The sequence below is a fragment of the Pseudophryne corroboree genome, chromosome 6 (genome assembly GCF_028390025.1).
Source record: "Pseudophryne corroboree isolate aPseCor3 chromosome 6, aPseCor3.hap2, whole genome shotgun sequence".
NCBI classification, from domain to species: domain Eukaryota; kingdom Metazoa; phylum Chordata; class Amphibia; order Anura; family Myobatrachidae; genus Pseudophryne; species Pseudophryne corroboree.
Genome location: NC_086449.1, coordinates 302,441,851 through 302,462,236, shown reverse-complemented (window position 1 = coordinate 302,462,236; position 20,386 = coordinate 302,441,851). Strand labels below are relative to the sequence as shown.

General features: G+C 46.9%; 1 protein-coding gene across 3 annotated transcripts in view; it reads right to left on the bottom strand.

Moving 5' to 3' along the window:
- Positions 1-1,575: 1,575 nt before the first annotated feature.
- Positions 1,576-20,386, bottom strand: part of LOC134935215 (uncharacterized) — a 196,130-nt gene continuing 177,319 nt past the window's right edge. For 2 of the 3 annotated variants that reach the window (XM_063930415.1, XM_063930416.1), the window contains 2 exons: positions 8,681-8,718; positions 1,576-1,790 (listed from right to left, as the gene is read on the bottom strand). In XM_063930415.1, the coding sequence (XP_063786485.1) occupies positions 1,660-1,790; positions 8,681-8,718 (169 nt within the window). In that variant the 3' untranslated portion in view covers positions 1,576-1,659. The remainder of the gene's footprint in view (positions 1,791-8,680; positions 8,719-20,386) is intronic. The other variant, XM_063930417.1, reaches the window with a different exon arrangement.

Genomic DNA, 20,386 nt, shown 5'->3' with positions numbered 1-20,386 from the left:
TAGGTGGTATATACAATTATGGACGGGCTGCCGAGTGCCGACACAGAGGTAGCCACAGCCGTGAACTACCGCACTGTACTGTGTCTGCTGCTAATATATAGACTGGTTGATAAAGAGATAGTATACTCGTAACTAGTATGTATGTATAAAGAAAGAAAAAAAAAACACGGTTAGGTGGTATATACAATTATGGACGGGCTGCCGAGTGCCGACACAGAGGTAGCCACAGCCGTGAACTACCGCACTGTACTGTGTCTGCTGCTAATATAGACTGGTTGATAAAGAGATAGTATACTCGTAACTAGTATGTATGTATAAAGAAAGAAAAAAAAACCACAGTTAGGTGGTATATACAATTATGGACGGGCTGCCGAGTGCCGACACAGAGGTAGCCACAGCCGTGAACTACCGCACTGTACTGTGTCTGCTGCTAATATAGACTGGTTGATAAAGAGATAGTATACTACTAATATTATATATACTGGTGGTCAGGTCACTGGTCACTAGTCACACTGGCAGTGGCACTCCTGCAGCAAAAGTGTGCACTGTTTAATTTTAATATAATATTATGTACTCCTGGCTCCTGCTATAACCTATAACTGGCACTGCAGTAATGCTCCCCAGTCTCCCCCACAATTATAAGCTGTGTGAGCTGAGCAGTCAGACAGATATATAATATATATAGATGATGCAGCACACTGGCCTGAGCCTGAGCAGTGCACACAGATATGGTATGTGACTGACTGAGTCACTGTGTGTATCGCTTTTTTCAGGCAGAGAACGGATATATTAAATAAACTGCACTGTGTGTCTGGTGGTCACTCACTATATAATATATTATGTACTCCTGGCTCCTGCTATAACCTATAACTGGCACTGCAGTAGTGCTCCCCAGTCTCCCCCACAATTATAAGCTGTGTGAGCTGAGCAGTCAGACAGATATATATAATATTATATATAGATAATAGATGATGCAGCACACTGGCCTGAGCCTGAGCAGTGCACACAGATATGGTATGTGACTGAGTCACTGTGTGCTGTGTATCGCTTTTTTCAGGCAGAGAACGGATTATAAATAAAACTGGTGGTCACTATCAGCAAAACTCTGCACTGTACTGAGTACTCCTAATGCTCCCCAAAATTAGTAAATCAAGTGTCTCTCTAATCTATTCTAAACGGAGAGGACGCCAGCCACGTCCTCTCCCTATCAATCTCAATGCACGTGTGAAAATGGCGGCGACGCGCGGCTCCTTATATAGAATCCGAGTCTCGCGATAGAATCCGAGCCTCGCGAGAATCCGACAGCGTCATGATGACGTTCGGGCGCGCTCGGGTTAACCGAGCAAGGCGGGAAGATCCGAGTCGCTCGGACCCGTGAAAAAAAACATGAAGTTCTGGCGGGTTCGGATTCAGAGAAACCGAACCCGCTCATCTCTAATCTAAAATGCAGTAACTAAGTGGTGTAATAATGGAAGTTAGAGGTGAGGGGACATGGTGCAATCAGTGAAGGGGGAAACAAGTATATTGTAACAGAATATAAGGAGGAAAAATAACAAATAATGTAAGAGGCATAAATCAGGAATGAAAATATAGTGCTATTTATTGTTTGAGGGAGGGGGCCTAAATCGGTATCTTGCTTAGGGCCCCGTGAGGTCTAAATCAATCTCTGGGTGCAACCAAAGATTTCAGCTCCACTTCTGAATATTCTGATGCTAGCTTTGGTGATTGTGCAAGTGCGTACAAAATTCTTGGATTCTCCTCCCTTCTTTCACTCACTGCATAGGGAGTACCTAAAGGAACATGGATAATAGGTAATTAACACACTTTTTTTTAAGACAAATTGCAGATTTTATTAAAATAGCATTTTGATGGGTTTGTAAAAATACAAATGATGACAATATTTAAAAAAGCTGTTATGTGTCAAGCAGCTATATCAGGTAGTAACACCTACGGTATTGTCAGACTTGTCTGCTTTTACCCCTTCAACAATGTTTACCATATAATAAAGCATATATTCAATGTTCTTGTAGTTTCTGTGGCATGGCAGCTAGAGCAAACACACCTTACCTACCTCACCCTCCTTAACTTAGAAATAAACATTGTATGGCAAAATTTGTCTTTGGAATGATGAGGTCTAAGAATTTATTTCTGATTTATCTATCCTATCTCTTAGGTACCTTAGTTATTATTTTTTTACCCAATATGTTGTGTTCACCTGGGATCCCTGGACCCTGACATTATTTGACAAGTGAAAATGCATAAAATTGTAATACCAGTTGTGTCTATCTTCCATTCACTGAATGTTGCCTCAAACTTACAGTAGACCACGTGAACTATGGAACATACAGATGTAGCCACACTCATCATTGCTGTATACACATTTTAGTCGCGGCATAAGTTAGCGCTGGTTGGAATAGTATGGTGTGCGAAGGCATACTATATGGTCTATCCAATTACTGTCGGATTTTTTAAAAAGTCGGAAAAACGACATGAATTTGTATTCGACCTATTCAATTATAGTGCCGTTTTTCCGGCTTTGTTAAAAACACGACTTGTCGGAAAACATGTGGCTTGGCGGATTAGCCGCGGATCCAAGTGTTATGTCAGATTTGCGGGTGATTCCGACAGTTTTTTGGCCCGTTTTCGACAATGTCAATCCGACATTAAAAAAAATCGGATCAGCATTGTCAAGAACGGGCAAAAACCTGACGGAATTCCCCGCAAAGTGAATACTGAACTTTCGGATCCTCTCCGTCAGAGCGGATCCGACAGGCATTGAATAGTCCCCTAAGATGCAAGAATATCTTCAGCATGTTTCACCACTGGGTGGCAATTGCTCCACTAATCAAAACTACAGTGCTGAAAACAATAGCAGCGGATGGAGATAAAAATAAGTTTGCATTATGAACTGATGGAGCACCTGCGACACACCATCAGTAGTGTATAAGTAGTTCCTGCATACAGTATACTGTATACTTGGGGCTGGATCACTTGCAATCCCTTTCACTACTGTATGCAGCAAGCAAAGTAACATTTAAAAACATTGATTGTGACCTCTCTCTGAGTCCATTCCCCTAACCAGAGCTGGCATGAGCTCTTAATTTACATATTGTTTTGTTAACTCATTTAAGCTGTCCTCCCTGTCTGTGAAATGAGAAGTCTCCTGGGCAGTGGCGAATTTCCCATTGGGCACGTGAGGCATATGCCTAGGGGAGGCACTTATTTGGGGGCGGCACTTGTATGCTTGTGTTGGTACTGGCAGCCCAAAAAGTACCAGTAACTGCAAAATATTTCCACTGGGCTGTAACATATGCTATCTTGAATGGAGAGTAAATGAGTAGGACATGCCCATACTGCCCCTGCAAGCAGTCCTACTTAGTAAATATGTATACATAATTAAAAATATTTTTTTTTATAGTTAGTGGCTTTTTCTTTACTATTCTATTGAGGGCTTATAACCAATCAATAAAAATATTAAAATTAGGCAGTTAACAGCCGTTACTGTTGTGCCTAGGGGCGCCCCTGCTCCCGGGGGGGTAGGTAGGCTGTCTACAGTATTAATTGAATGAAGAGGTTGCGCACTGACAAAACAATATTTCTGTGGATTAGCGGTAGCTTGACTGGGTGCCATGCTCATGGTCCCGGGTTCAATTACCGGAAAAGGAGAATAGAATTTATTTATTTTTTCTTTAAACTTTATTTTTGTTTTACACATTGCCATTGACACATTTAGAACCCCTACATTAAACAGAAATATGAACACTGAAAGGATTAGTTTGCATTATGAACTGATCGAGAGTCTCCAGTAGTGTACTCTCGTGGGCTCGCTTCGCTCACCACACTTTAGGCTCAGTGGCTCACTTTGCTCATCACAGGTAACTAAAGGCAGTGATCGCAATATAAGCGCTATGGCGCATTTTTATGCGCTACGGGCAGTGAGGGACTCGGATTTTAAAAGTGAGCGGGTCCCGCAGGACGCGCTGTTTTTTGCCGACCGCTGCCTCACAGCCAATAGAAATCCCCAAGCCCTGCCTCACCAGCCAATAGCCGCTGGCAGCTTCTCAACATCCAATCGCTGCCGGCAGCGTCTCCCAATGCAAGCGCCACCTGAGACGTCTGTCCCTCCTCCCTACCCTGCCTCCAACCCATTGAATGTGCAGCTGGCAACTGGGCGGGGACATCACGATGACAGGGGTATGGAAGATGCAGGAGGGAGCCGATGAGAAGGAGAGGAGCGCCTTCACCACGGGCAACCCGGTGGGTCTGCTGCAGAGAACATGAGCTGGGGCCGAGCGGAACATGTCAGTGCGGTCGGGCACCACGACCGCAAAGTATCAAGAGGTCAGAGCGCTGCACGAGGGCTCAAGAAGAGAGCGCGGGGTCTGGGATTAATGAGACAATCTGATGGTTCACAGACATGCGGGTAGTTACTGGCGAGTGATCAATCTACAGTTTCACATACATGCGGGCGGCTGTCACGAGTGATAAATAATGCGACCTGGGGGAATGGTGATAAATCTTTCGTTTCACGAACGTGCGGGTGGGCCTTTCCTATATGTATTTAATAACATGGCCAATACCTGCACATTATACCTGTGAGGGTGCAGGCGGGAAACTAGGTGCGCTTCCTGTAACGCTGCATCTTATTCCCCCAGCGTCCGTTCCACTCCCAACTACTAATGCACACATCCTGCCCCCTGCTACCACTACTGCACCCATCCTGCACCTATCTTACCCCCTGCTACCACTACTGCACCTATCCTACCCCCTACCACTACTGCACCCATCCTGCCCCCTGCTACCACCACTACTGCACCCATCCTGCCCCCTACCACTGCTGCACCTATCTTACCCCCTGCTACCACTACTGCACCTATCCTGCCCCATACCACTACTGCACCCATCCTGCCCCCTGCTACCACCACTACTGCACCCATCCTACCCCCTGCTACCACCACTACTGCACCCATCCTGCCCTCTGCTACCACCACTACTGCACCCATCATGCCCCCTGCTACCAACACTACTGCACCCATCCTGCCCCCTACCACTGCTGCACCTATCTTACCACCTGCTACCACTACTGCACCTATCCTACCCCCTACCACTACTGCACCTATCCTACCCCCTGCTACCACTACTGCACCTATCCTACCCCCTACCACTACTGCACCCATTCTGCTACCACCACTACTGCACCCATCCTGCCCCCTGCTACCACCACTACTGCACCCATCCTGCCCCCTGCTACCACCACTACTGCACCCATCCTGCCCCCTGCTACCACCACTACTGCACCCATCCTGCCCCCTGCTACCACCACTACTGCACCTATCCTACCCCTTGTTACCACTACTGCACCTATCCTACCTCCTACCACTACTGCACCCATCCTGTCCCCTGCTACCACCACTACTGCACCCATCCTGCTACCACTACTGCTCCCATCCTGCTACCAGTACTGCACCTATCCTACCCCCTACCACTACTGCACCCATTCTGCTACCACCACTACTGCACCCATCCTGCCCCCTGCTACCACCACTACTGCACCCATCCTGCCCCCTGCTACCACCACTACTGCACCTATCCTACCCCTTGTTACCACTACTGCACCTATCCTACCTCCTACCACTACTGCACCCATCCTGTCCCCTGCTACCACCACTACTGCACCCATCCTGCTACCACTACTGCTCCCATCCTGCTACCAGTACTGCACCTATCCTACCCCCTTCCACCTCTACTGCACCCATTCTACCCCACACACCCACACAGTGCCCATTATAAACACTCCCATACCCACATAGTGCTCAGTATTCACACCCCCACAGTGCCCATCATACACACACCCCATTCCCACACAGTGCTCATTATACACCCCTCAGAGCTCATAAAAACCCTCTAAACCCACACAATGCCCAGTATACACCCCCCCATATACCACACAGTGCCTATTATACACCCCCCACAGCTCTCATAACACTCTATACCCACACAGTACTCATTATACACACTTACAATGCTCATAGCACCCTCTATACCCACACACCCGCACAGTGGCCATCATACGCACAACCTATACCCACACAGTGCTCATTATACACCCCCCCCCGCAGCGCCTAGCATATGGGTACTCAATACCCACAGTGCCCAGGATACATCCCCCCATACACAGTGACCAGTAAACATAAAATCCCATAGCCACACACAGTGCTCAGCATAGACACAATTGCCACACCCACACAGTGCTCAGGATACACACAAACAATCCCCAAACCAAAGCAGTGCCCAGCATACGCACCCACCCCATACTCAGACAGTGCCCAGCATACGCACACACCTCGTGTTATAGCGGTAGGGCTTCAAGAAGGACACAGAGAAGCTGATCTTTAAAGTTGATGGGGAGCAGGAAGCACCGAATCCTGGGTACTGATGCCTCCCTTCCCCTAACACTGCCTACAGTACTACCTGCAACTAACCCCCTATTTGCCTCCCAATACTGCCATAACTGCTATCTACCATGTGGGGTGGTCTAATGCTATGTGGGGAGGCATAAGGGGAGCTCAAAAGCATACATTGCTATGGGACCCAGAAACTGTGAAGTAGGACCCCAATTTTTTAAAGTGAGGGGTCCCCAGGACCCACAATTTTTTCTGCTCAGCACGATCACTGTAAAGGCAATAGATATTAACATGGATAGTAAAACTGATAGCCCACCAACCTTGTTTTTCTCCATGCCATCATGGTTCACATGGTGTATCCCATGGTTCACTTGGTCTCATGACGTTAGAGGCTACATTGTCTGAAGTGGGTCTAGCTGCTGCCTTAAAGACCTTCTGCCAACATCCCAATAACTTTCAAACCCATTCCAAAAACCATGATAAGCTACAGTAAAAGCTGTTGACTCCAATCTCCCCCCAGCTCCCATAACCTTGAAATACAAAAATTCATGACAACTTTGCTCACTGTTGTCTTGAGAGTCACAGCATTTATTGAGTAAAAATGTTACCATATTCAAATGGACTATACAAATAAACAGATACCTTCCAGCTCTATGGTCTTATACAGATCATCAACTTTATTGCACTTCCACAAGGACAATACTGCCCCCTCCGGAGAAACAACCAGCTCTGGGTTGGTGGATGCAGGGTTTATGATATTCTATTAATACTGTTCTTTACAGATGTTCTACAGGTCCCAGCAAGCCAGCCCCGGCATGCCAGTACTTGGAGAAACACAAGTGCTGGCATGCCCAGACATTAAGGGCCTGCTGGCACCTGTATTTCAAATAAAAACAGGACATAGAAAGTTGTAATAATTTTAAGATCTTTTGCATGGCCACCGCCTCCCCACAACTTCCGCATGTTTAAAAACTAAGAGACCTGACATGCATCCAAATTTGGGTCAGGAGTCGGATCTCCTGAGGATTGGACAAATCTGTACCAAGCTTTAGAGGCACCATCGTCAGATCTTCACTTTAGGTGTTAAATTCACATTTTATGTTTTTAATGTGACAGCAAACTCTGGTAAGTAGTGCATTATTAAAATCAGTTGAGTAGCTGTGAAATCCACAAATATACTGTAAGTCAACCACGGTAAGTAGTGAAAAATTAAATAAAAAGCCAAGAATGATAACATTGTGAATGAACCACCATCCATATGTGACATTACTATCCATATGAACATAGCTTCATTTATAAATAACCACCTATCTAGCCAATACTCACTTGCTTTCATGTCTTTGAAAAAGTAATCTACGTACTAGAATGTGCTCAGTGAGTATGTGCTCAGTGAGAATGTTCTAGACTCAATCATTACTCCCAGATCGGTACTGCATAAACATATTACTGATATTAATGCTGGAATGTGACCAGCCCAAAAATGCTCAAAATAGGATCAGCACAGGGGTGAGAAAAGCTTTATCAGTGGAGGGGTTAATAGCACAATGAATTTCCGGGCCTCCTGTTTTTAAAGTCTGCCTCTGTTTATGCCCCTTGTAACTGTTCTGTTATAGGTTTGGAAGCCTGTTATTTGTCTGACTCTGTAAATAGATCATTGATATACATGTGACTCTGTACCCTAACAGGGTGTAATTATTCATTTAGTCATCTGTGGTGTTGGATCTCTGCTGTTACCATTCCCTTTTAATCGGTTTTTCAGTCTTCACTAGTGTGCTCATTAATCTTGTGTTTGCCTTTGATCCCTGACATTGCATAGGCAAAATCAGTACATAACAAAACTAAGGTGAGTGGGTCCAAGTCAGTTGAAGCTTCAAAATTGTTTCATTTATTCAAAATATTGAACTAATGCATTTATCTTTGCAGAAAGCCATAATCCCCAATTATCCTGTTTTAGATGGGACAGTCCCACTTTTTGGACACTGTCTAGCTACCTCACCTGTGGGTCGCAGGCCCCACCACTGGAGAAGAGAGATTGAAGGAGAACCCTCTCACCTCTGCTCTGCACAAACAGTACAGTAGGAAGCACTGGGCACAACTCCTGAGTAAAGTAAACAGTGATGTGAGGCCATGCCCAGTTTCCAGACACTCTTTTTTGACTACCGTATGTACAGAGAGTCCCTCTTCCGTATGTTGGAATGTAAGGAGAAGTTAGTAGTTCCAGTAAGCTAATGTTGTATATAATGTGCAAGTAGAATGTCTTTAATATGAAAACTTACATTCATAATCATCTGTAGGTTCTACAGCGTTTGGAGGACTGCAAAAGAAATGATAGAAAAATATATAACCAGTGGAAAACACTGAATTAATCATGTTATAACCTTCCTTTAAAAGAGGCACAAAGTATTGCACCACAAATACACAAAGTTTCTGCAGCAGCCTAGAGTACAGTATATTTATTTATTATTTATTTATTAATTACCAGTTATTTATAGAGCGCACACATATTCCGCAGCGCTTTACAGAGAATATTTGGCCATTCACATCAGTCCCTGCCCCAGTGGAGCTTACAATCTATATTCCCTACCACATGTACATGCACACACATCCACGCTAGGGTTAATTTTTTTTGTCAGGAGCCAATTAACCCACCAGTATATTTTTGGATTGTGGGAGGAAACCGGAGTTCCCGGAGGAAACCCACACAAGCACGAGGAGACTATACAAACTCCACACAGTTAGGGCCTTGGTGGGTATATACAAAGCAACAGCAAAATATGACATATCATTGGTACAGTAACTATAGACATATCTATGGAACAACACAGAAACTGTATAAAGAGAGGCAAGTGGAGGGGTGTGGTTCATCAAATCGACAGTGTCTAGGTCGACAATGTTTAGGTCGACCACTATAGGTCGACAGTCACTAGGTCGACATGGATGGAAGGTCGACAGGGTTTCTAGGTCGACATGTGCTAGGTCGACAGGTCTAAAGGTCGACATGAGCTCATCTCAGCCAGTGCTTGCGTGGAGCTTAGAGACAGAGCCGGGTGAGGCGCAAGGTAGCGGCTGGGTGAGTCACATACTGATTACCGATTACCGCAGGGGGAGGCTGTGCTTTCGATTATTGGTGTGTGTGTGTGTGTGTGTGTGTGTGTGTGTGTGTGTGTGTGTGTGTGTTGATGCTATGTTTGTGTATGTGTGTATGTATGCTGTGTGTTTGTAAGTATGCTGTGTGTATGTGCTACTGTATGTGTGTATATATATGTATAACAGTTCAATGGTGGTTGGCACTCATAGACAGTTCCAAAAGTAGTGCTTGGGTGCCAACAGATAAGATGGGTTAATATAAAAAAAATAGCAGCTGCGGCACTCACAGGACTTAGTATGTCAGGTATCCAGCATCATCCACACAAAGTCTCCCATTAATATGTAGTCAGCGTTTATGTAGTACAGTTATGTATCTAAGGGGGTAATTCAGACCTCATCGTAGCAGCAAATTTGTTAGCAGTTGGGCAAAAACATGGGGGTCATTCCGAGTTGATCGTAGCTGTGCTAAATTTAGCACAGCTACGATCATGGACTCAGACATGCGGGGGGACGCCCAGCACAGGGCTAGTCCGCCCCGCATGTCAGTGCCGCCCCCTTCCCCGCAGAAATGCAAAGGCATCGCACAGCAGCGATGCCTTTGCACTTCAAGAGTAGCTCCCGACCAGCGCAGCTTTAGCGTGCTGGCCAGGAGCTACTCATTGCTTCCCGGTCCGCAGTGGCTGCGTGTGACATCACGCAGCCGCTGCTGGCCACACCTGCGTTGGCTGGACCGTGCCCACGAAACGGCGGCCAAACGCCGCCGTTTCGCCCCCTCCCGCCCATCGACCTCCTCTGCCTGTCAATCAGGCAGAGGCAATCGTAGCGCAGCGACGGGCAACAATGCACCAGCGCACTGCGGCGCCGGCGCATGCTCAGTTCTGACCTGATCGCTACGCTGCGAAAAACTGCAGCGTGCGATCGGGTCAGAATGACCCCCTATGTGCATTGCAGGTGCGGCAGATATAACATTTGCAGACTTAGGGTTTGAATGGGTTATTTCTCTTATGTCCTAAAGGATGCTGGGGTCCATTTTAGTACCATGGGGTATAGACGGTTCCGCAGGAGCATTCGGCACTTTAAGACTTTTCAACAGTGTGAACTGGCTCCTCCCTCTATGCCCCTCCTCCAGACCTCAGTTTAGAAAATGTTCCCAGAAGACTGGATGCACACTAGTGGAGCTCTACAAAGCTTTGCTGGAAAAAGTCTTTCTTAGGTTTTTTATTTTACAGGGAAGCTGCTGGCAACAGTTTCCCTGCTTCGTGGGACTTAGGGGGGAAGTAGGAACCAACTTCTCAATTAGTTAATGGTTCTGCTTCCGCTGACAGGACACCATTAGCTCCTGAAGGGTACTGAACACAGCCCAAGCCTGGCCAGCGTTCACTCCCACAGCACTGCCGCCACCCCCTAACAGAGCCAGAAGTCAGAAGGCTGGTGAGTATATTACCAGAGTCCTGCAGAGAGGGAATCCTCCGGTTATCGTTGGCGGCATACAGGTACACGTGCAGCGGCAGGACGCTGCGCGCCATGTCTCTCAGCACAAGGGTGCAGAGCACGGGGGCGGGAGGGGGGCGCGCTCTGAGGGCATGTTTTAAAACCTTACTCTCACTGGCAAAAAGGGTACATACATGTACAGCCGCTGATGTGCCATCCCCAGCCAGTATAAATATCACATTGCTGAGGCTGAAGGGCGGGGCTTCTCCTCAGACTTGCCAGAACACTCACTGGGTGCCATTTTCTCCTGCAGAAACTCCAGTGTGAAGCTCCTGAACGCTGTTTCTCCTCATGACAACACTGATACAAGTACAGGGTGTTATAGAAGGGGCAGAGAGTGTTCATTATAATTAGGTATATGGGCTATTATTGGTATATGCGTTTTTGGTCTCGGAGGGGGCGCAGATGTTTCCTAGGGCTCATGGCGTTCGTTGGCTTGGTTGGCGGGGGATGATGTGGAAAGATCTGAAGAGTAGATTAGTCAGTCAGGTCAGCGAGCATGGAGTCCCTAGGGTGCTGGTTGTCCATTTAGGTGGCAACGACTTGGGGAAGAGGACATCTTTGGAGCTGCGGTGGGCCATGATGAAGGATCTGGCCAGTGTGGCCGCAGCGTGGACCAATTGTGTCTTGGTGTTCTCTATGATGGTGCCAAGGTTGAGTTGGCGAGGTGTGGCGGACGGTCGCCTGATTGATGAGGCCAGGCAGAAGGTGAATGGGGCGGTGGCGAAGTGGGTGTTGTCCCACGGAGGCAAAGTGGTTCGCCACCCTAGGATTCGGTTTCGAGACAGTCACCTTTTTCGGCCTGATGGTGTGCATCTGTCCAATGAGGGGATGATGCTTTTCCTGGAGGATCTGTTTCTCGTGTTGCAGGAGTAAGGTTGAGGATATGGTGGCGGTGCGAAGACTCTGGGGAGGAGTCTTTCGCTGTTGGCGGAAAAGAACGGCAGGTTGTAGTTTGTCTTGTTAGTTGCAGTGATTTACAGTTTGGTGTGGTTTAGGTGCACTCACCTCCATTGACTTTTAAGGCCGCTTGACCACCCGTCCGGGGGCAGCGGCATCACCCATCAGGGTGGGTAGTCACCGTGGGGGTCTGAGTCGGGCACCTATTACCTATTTTATAGTTTGTGTTTAAATTAGGATAGTTTGGAATTTTAATGTTTTAAGGTTAGCGTCAGTTGAATAGAGCCGTTCTTTTTTCTGCCACCATATGCCGGCTGAATCGGCATGTTAACTAAAATTTTCAATTTACAGGTTTTCTAATGGTTAGGGTACAATAAATAGCTAACAATTTTCTGCCAAATTCAAGTCTCCGTGTCATTATTTCTTGGTATTAAAGGTACTGAATCCTTTACTTTTGAATAAGGGGTCCACACATTATCATTAGGAGGTTTAGGAGAGCGAAATGACTGCATAGGAATAGAGAGAGTTAAACCTCCTGTGAGGGGTGGACCTAGCTGTGAGGAAAGTACAGCCCATGGTGAGAGGGGAGGGTCAATATATATAGGGAATGCTAGGCCAGCTTGGTCTCTCTTGCTGCTGAATTGCCTTCCCGCCCTCCCACCCTGTTTGGTAGAGGTTCTGGCACGGAGTGCCTTGGCTTTGAATTGTTAGTCTGGTTTTATCGTTGGCTAATCGTTGGCGGAAAAGAACGGCAGGTTGTAGTTTGTCTTGTTAGTTGCAGTGATTTACAGTTTGGTGTGGTTTAGGTGCACTCACCTCCATTGACTTTTAAGGCCGCTTGACCACCCGTCCGGGGGCAGCGGCATCACCCATCAGGGTGGGTAGTCACCGTGGGGGTCTGAGTCGGGCACCTATTACCTATTTTATAGTTTGTGTTTAAATTAGGATAGTTTGGAATTTTAATGTTTTAAGGTTAGCGTCAGTTGAATAGAGCCGTTCTTTTTTCTGCCACCATATGCCGGCTGAATCGGCATGTTAACTAAAATTTTCAATTTACAGGTTTTCTAATGGTTAGGGTACAATAAATAGCTAACAATTTTCTGCCAAATTCAAGTCTCCGTGTCATTATTTCTTGGTATTAAAGGTACTGAATGCTTTACTTTTGAATAAGGGGTCCACACATTATCATTAGGAGGTTTATTACACAAATGTCATTATGAATAAATGAACACATTAATTATCATGGAGTCTTACAACTGATGATCATTATTTAATACAATTGTATAGAAGAACAATTTGCTATATGAAGGATGTTAGATGTGGTAAAAATAATGTAACGTTTTAATTATCCATACAAAAAAATTGTGAACGGTCTATTACTCCCCCAATTATCTACTATTTCCTTAACTGATGGATCTAATATTTATTTTCTACAAATGTGCTGTGCATTAAAATTTTCTTTCTCGTGTTTTACACCAGGTAAGAGAAAAACATTTTGCTATCCCTAATGCACACTGAGTGAGAAATAACACTACATAATGGGGGTCATTCCAACCCGATCGCTCGCTGCAGTTTATCGCAATGCAGCGTTCGGGTCGGATCTGCGCATGCGCTGGTGCCGCAGTGCGCTACGCTGGTGCATGCTGGACAGCCGAAGGTCGTTGTTCTCTAGCGATCGCCTCTGCCCGGTCGCTGGGCGGGAGGGGGGCGGAGCCATTTAGGGGGGTGGTCCGCCCAATGCAGGCATGGCCGTACCATTGGGGGGGCGGCCCGCAGTGGCTGCATGACGTCACAAGCAGCCGCTGCTACCCGGGCACCGAAGAGATTCTCCCGGCCAGCCGCAGGAGCTGTGCTGGCCGGGAGTTACTCCTCAAATGCAAAAGCATCGCCATTGTGCAATGCTTTTGCATTTCTGTGGGGGGGGGGATAGGGCACTGACATGCAGGGCCGACTAGCTGTGCCTGATCGTAGCTGTGCTAAATTTAGCACAGCTACGATCAACTCGGAATGACCCCCAATAATCAGATAATACAGAGATCTTAGTTGCATATATCTGCAGATATAGGGTTGAGCCCCCAGGCCGAACAGCAAGGCATCTCTGTCACTGGGGGTCCCTAATACTAGGTGTGGGTCCGGGGTGCGGGACACCATTATGTCACCTCAGGCCAGCTACCCCAGGGCTGCACACAGGTGAAAATTAGTAAGGGTTAATAATAGAGATGAGCGGGTTCGGTTCCTCGGAATCCGAACCCGCCCGAACTTCATGTTTTTTTTCACGGGTCCGAGCGACTCGGATCTTCCCGCCTTGCTCGGTTAACCCGAGCGCGCCCGAACGTCATCATGACGCTGTCGGATTCTCGCGAGGCTCGGATTCTATCGCGAGACTCGGATTCTATATAAGGAGCCGCGCGTCGCCGCCATTTTCACTCGTGCATTGAGATTGATAGGGAGAGGACGTGTCTGGCGTCCTCTCCATTAGAATAGAGATAGATTAGATAGAGAGAGAGAGATTGTGCAGAGTCGCAGACAGAGTTAGTTTACCACAGTCAGTGACCAGTGCAGTTGCTAGTTAACTTTTATTTAATATAATATATCCGTTCACTTCTCTCTGCTATATCCGTTCTCTGCCTGAAAAAAAAAACGATACACAGCACAGTCAGTCACACAGTGTGACTCAGTCTGTGTGCACTCAGCTCAGCCCAGTGTGCTGCACAGTCATCAATGTATAAATTAAAAGCTTATAATTAATTGTGGGGGAGACTGGGGAGCACTGCAGGTTGTTAGCAGGAGCCAGGAGTACAATTATATTAATTAACAGTGCACACTTTTGCTGCAGGAGTGGTGACCAGTGCCTGACCACCAGTATAGTATTGTTGTATACTACTAATATCTCTTTAAATATCAACCAGTCTATATTAGCAGCAGACACAGTACAGTGCGGTAGTTCACGGCTGTGGCTACCTCTGTGTCGGCACACGGCAGGCAGTCCGTCCGACCAGAATTGTATTATTTATTATTATATACCTACCACCTAACCGTGGTTTTTTTTTCATTCTTTATACCGTCATAGTGTCATCCTAATTGTTACGAGTATACTACTATCTCTTTATCAACCAGTGTACAGTGCGGTAGTTCACGGCTGTGGCTACCTCTGTGTCGGCACACGGCAGGCAGTCCGTCCGACCAGAATTGTATTATTTATTATTATATACCTACCACCTAACCGTGGTTTTTTTTTCATTCTTTATACCGTCATAGTGTCATCCTAATTGTTACGAGTATACTACTATCTCTTTATCAACCAGTGTACAGTGCGGTAGTTCACGGCTGTGGCTACCTCTGTGTCGGCACACGGCAGGCAGTCCGTCCGACCAGAATTGTATTATTTATTATTATATACCTACCACCTAACCGTGGTTTTTTTTTTCATTCTTTATACCGTCATAGTGTCATCCTAATTGTTACGAGTATACTACTATCTCTTTATCAACCAGTGTACAGTGCGGTAGTTCACGGCTGTGGCTACCTCTGTGTCGGCACACGGCAGGCAGTCCGTCCGACCAGAATTGTATTATTTATTATTATATACCTACCACCTAACCGTGGTTTTTTTTTTCATTCTTTATACCGTCATAGTGTCATCCTAATTGTTACGAGTATACTACTATCTCTTTATCAACCAGTGTACAGTGCGGTAGTTCACGGCTGTGGCTACCTCTGTGTCGGCACACGGCAGGCAGTCCGTCCGACCAGAATTGTATTATTTATTATTATATACCTACCACCTAACCGTGGTTTTTTTTTCATTCTTTATACCGTCATAGTGTCATCCTAATTGTTACGAGTATACTACTATCTCTTTATCAACCAGTGTACAGTGCGGTAGTTCACGGCTGTGGCTACCTCTGTGTCGGCACACGGCAGGCAGTCCGTCCGACCAGAATTGTATTATTTATTATTATATACCTACCACCTAACCGTGGTTTTTTTTTCATTCTTTATACCGTCATAGTGTCATCCTAATTGTTACGAGTATACTACTATCTCTTTATCAACCAGTGTACAGTGCGGTAGTTCACGGCTGTGGCTACCTCTGTGTCGGCACACGGCAGGCAGTCCGTCCGACCAGAATTGTATTATTTATTATTATATACCTACCACCTAACCGTGGTTTTTTTTTTCATTCTTTATACCGTCATAGTGTCATCCTAATTGTTACGAGTATACTACTATCTCTTTATCAACCAGTGTACAGTGCGGTAGTTCACGGCTGTGGCTACCTCTGTGTCGGCACACGGCAGGCAGTCCGTCCGACCAGAATTGTATTATTTATTATTATATACCTACCACCTAACCGTGGTTTTTTTTTCATTCTTTATACCGTCATAGTGTCATCCTAATTGTTACGAGTATACTACTATCTCTTTATCAACCAGTGTACAGTGCGGTAGTTCACGGCTGTGGCTACCTCTGTGTCGGCAGTCGGCAGGCAGTCCGTCCATCCATAATTGTATTATTATTATAATATATACCACCTAACCGTGGTTTTTTTATACCACCTAACCGTGGCAGTCCGTCCATAATTGTATACTAGTATCCAATCCATCCATCTCCATTGTTTACCTGAGGTGCCTTTTAGTTCTGCCTATAAAATATGGAGAACAAAAAAGTTGAGGTTCCAAAATTAGGGAAAGATCAAGATCCACTTCCACCTCGTGCTGAAGCTGCTGCCACTAGTCATGGCCGAGACGATGAAATGCCAGCAACGTCGTCTGCCAAGGCCGATGCCCAATGTCATAGTACAGAGCATGTCAAATCCAAAACACCAAATATCAGAAAAAAAAGGACTCCAAAACCTAAAATAAAATTGTCGGAGGAAAAGCGTAAACTTGCCAATATGCCATTTACCACACGGAGTGGCAAGGAACGGCTGAGGCCCTGGCCTATGTTCATGGCTAGTGGTTCAGCTTCACATGAGGATGGAAGCACTCAGCCTCTCGCTAGAAAACTGAAAAGACTCAAGCTGGCAAAAGCACCGCAAAGAACTGTGCGTTCTTTGAAATCCCAAATCCACAAGGAGAGTCCAATTGTGTCGTTTGCGATGCCTGACCTTCCCAACACTGGACGTGAAGAGCATGCGCCTTCCACTATTTGCATGCCCCCTGCAAGTGCTGGAAGGAGCACCCGCAGTCCAGTTCCTGATAGTCAGATTGAAGATGTCAGTGTTGAAGTACACCAGGATGAGGAGGATATGGGTGTTGCTGGCGCTGGGGAGGAAATTGACCAGGAGGATTCTGATGGTGAGGTGGTTTGTTTAAGTCAGGCACCCGGGGAGACACCTGTTGTCCGTGGGAGGAATATGGCCGTTGACATGCCAGGTGAAAATACCAAAAAAATCAGCTCTTCGGTGTGGAGGTATTTCACCACAAATGCGGACAACAGGTGTCAAGCAGTGTGTTCCCTTTGTCAAGCTGTAATAAGTAGGGGTAAGGACGTTAACCACCTCGGAACATCCTCCCTTATACGTCACCTGCAGCGCATTCATAATAAGTCAGTGACAAGTTCAAAAACTTTGGGTGACAGCGGAAGCAGTCCACTGACCAGTAAATCCCTTCCTCTTGTAACCAAGCTCACGCAAACCACCCCACCAACTCCCTCAGTGTCAATTTCCTCCTTCCCCAGGAATGCCAATAGTCCTGCAGGCCATGTCACTGGCAAGTCTGACGAGTCCTCTCCTGCCTGGGATTCCTCCGATGCATCCTTGCGTGTAACGCCTACTGCTGCTGGCGCTGCTGTTGTTGCCGCTGGGAGTCGATGGTCATCCCAGAGGGGAAGTCGTAAGCCCACTTGTACTACTTCCAGTAAGCAATTGACTGTTCAACAGTCCTTTGCGAGGAAGATGAAATATCACAGCAGTCATCCTACTGCAAAGCGGATAACTGAGGCCTTGGCATCCTGGGTGGTGAGAAACGTGGTTCCGGTATCCATCATTACTGCAGAGCCAACTAGAGACTTGTTGGAGGTACTGTGTCCCCGGTACCAAATACCATCTAGGTTCCATTTCTCTAGGCAGGCGATACCGAAAATGTACACAGACCTCAGAAAAAGAGTCACCAGTGTCCTAAAAAATGCAGCTGTACCCAATGTCCACTTAACCACGGACATGTGGACAAGTGGAGCAGGGCAGGGTCAGGACTATATGACTGTGACAGCCCACTGGGTAGATGTATGGACTCCCGCCGCAAGAACAGCAGCGGCGGCACCAGTAGCAGCATCTCGCAAACGCCAACTCTTTCCTAGGCAGGCTACGCTTTGTATCACCGCTTTCCAGAATACGCACACAGCTGAAAACCTCTTACGGCAACTGAGGAAGATCATCGCGGAATGGCTTACCCCAATTGGACTCTCCTGTGGATTTGTGGCATCGGACAACGCCAGCAATATTGTGTGTGCATTAAATCTGGGCCAATTCCAGCACGTCCCATGTTTTGCACATACCTTGAATTTGGTGGTGCAGAATTTTTTAAAAAACGACAGGGCCGTGCAAGAGATGCTGTCGGTGGCCAGAAGAATTGCGGGACACTTTCGGCGTACAGGCACCACGTACAGAAAACTGGAGCACCACCAAAAACTACTGAACCTGCCCTGCCATCATCTGAAGCAAGAAGTGGTAACGAGGTGGAATTCAACCCTCTATATGCTTCAGAGGTTGGAGGAGCAGCAAAAGGCCATTCAAGCCTATACAATTGAGCACGATATAGTAGGTGGAATGCACCTGTCTCAAGTGCAGTGGAGAATGATTTCAACGTTGTGCAAGGTTCTGATGCCCTTTGAACTTGCCACACGTGAAGTCAGTTCAGACACTGCCAGCCTGAGTCAGGTCATTCCCCTCATCAGGCTTTTGCAGAAGAAGCTGGAGGCATTGAAGGAGGAGCTAACACGGAGCGATTCCGCTAGGCATGTGGGACTTGTGGATGCAGCCCTTAATTCGCTTAACAAGGATTCACGGGTGGTCAATCTGTTGAAATCAGAGCACTACATTTTGGCCACCGTGCTCGATCCTAGATTTAAAGCCTACCTTGGATCTCTCTTTCCGGCAGACACAGGTCTGCTGGGGTTGAAAGACCTGCTGGTGACAAAATTGTCAAGTCAAGCGGAACGCGACCTGTCAACATCTCCTCCTTCACATTCTCCCGCAACTGGGGGTGCGAGGAAAAGGCTCAGAATTCCGAGCCCACCCGCTGGCGGTGATGCAGGGCAGTCTGGAGCGACTGCTGATGCTGACATCTGGTCCGGACTGAAGGACCTGACAACGATTACGGACATGTCGTCTACTGTCACTGCATATGATTCTCTCAACATTGATAGAATGGTGGAGGATTATATGAGTGACCGCATCCAAGTAGGCACGTCACACAGTCCGTACTTATACTGGCAGGAAAAAGAGGCAATTTGGAGGCCCTTGCACAAACTGGCTTTATTCTACCTAAGTTGCCCTCCCACAAGTGTGTACTCCGAAAGAGTGTTTAGTGCCGCCGCTCACCTTGTCAGCAATCGGCGTACGAGGTTACATCCAGAAAATGTGGAGAAGATGATGTTCATTAAAATGAATTATAATCAATTCCTCCGCGGAGACATTGACCAGCAGCAATTGCCTCCACAAAGTACACAGGGAGCTGAGATGGTGGATTCCAGTGGGGACGAATTGATAATCTGTGAGGAGGGGGATGTACACGGTGATATATCGGAGGGTGAAGATGAGGTGGACATCTTGCCTCTGTAGAGCCAGTTTGTGCAAGGAGAGATTAATTGCTTCTTTTTTGGGGGGGGTCCAAACCAACCCGTCATATCAGTCACAGTCGTGTGGCAGACCCTGTCACTGAAATGATGGGTTGGTTAAAGTGTGCATGTCCTGTTTTGTTTATACAACATAAGGGTGGGTGGGAGGGCCCAAGGATAATTCCATCTTGCACCTCTTTTTTCTTTTCTTTTTCTTTGCATCATGTGCTGATTGGGGTGGGTTTTTTGGAAGGGACACCCTGCGTGACACTGCAGTGCCACTCCTAGATGGGCCCGGTGTTTGTGTCGGCCACTAGGGTCGCTAATCTTACTCACACAGCTACCTCATTGCGCCTCTTTTTTTCTTTGCGTCATGTGCTGTTTGGGGAGGGTTTTTTGGAAGGGACATCCTGCGTGACACTGCAGTGCCACTCCTAGATGTGCCCGGTGTTTGTGTCGGCCACTAGGGTCGCTAATCTTACTCACACAGTCAGCTACCTCATTGCGCCTCTTTTTTTCTTTGCGTCATGTGCTGTTTGGGGAGGGTTTTTTGGAAGGGCCATCCTGCGTGACACTGCAGTGCCACTCCTAGATGGGCCCGGTGTTTGTGTCGGCCACTAGGGTCGCTAATCTTACTCACACAGCTACCTCATTGCGCCTCTTTTTTTCTTTGCGTCATGTGCTGTTTGGGGAGGGTTTTTTGGAAGGGACATCCTGCGTGACAC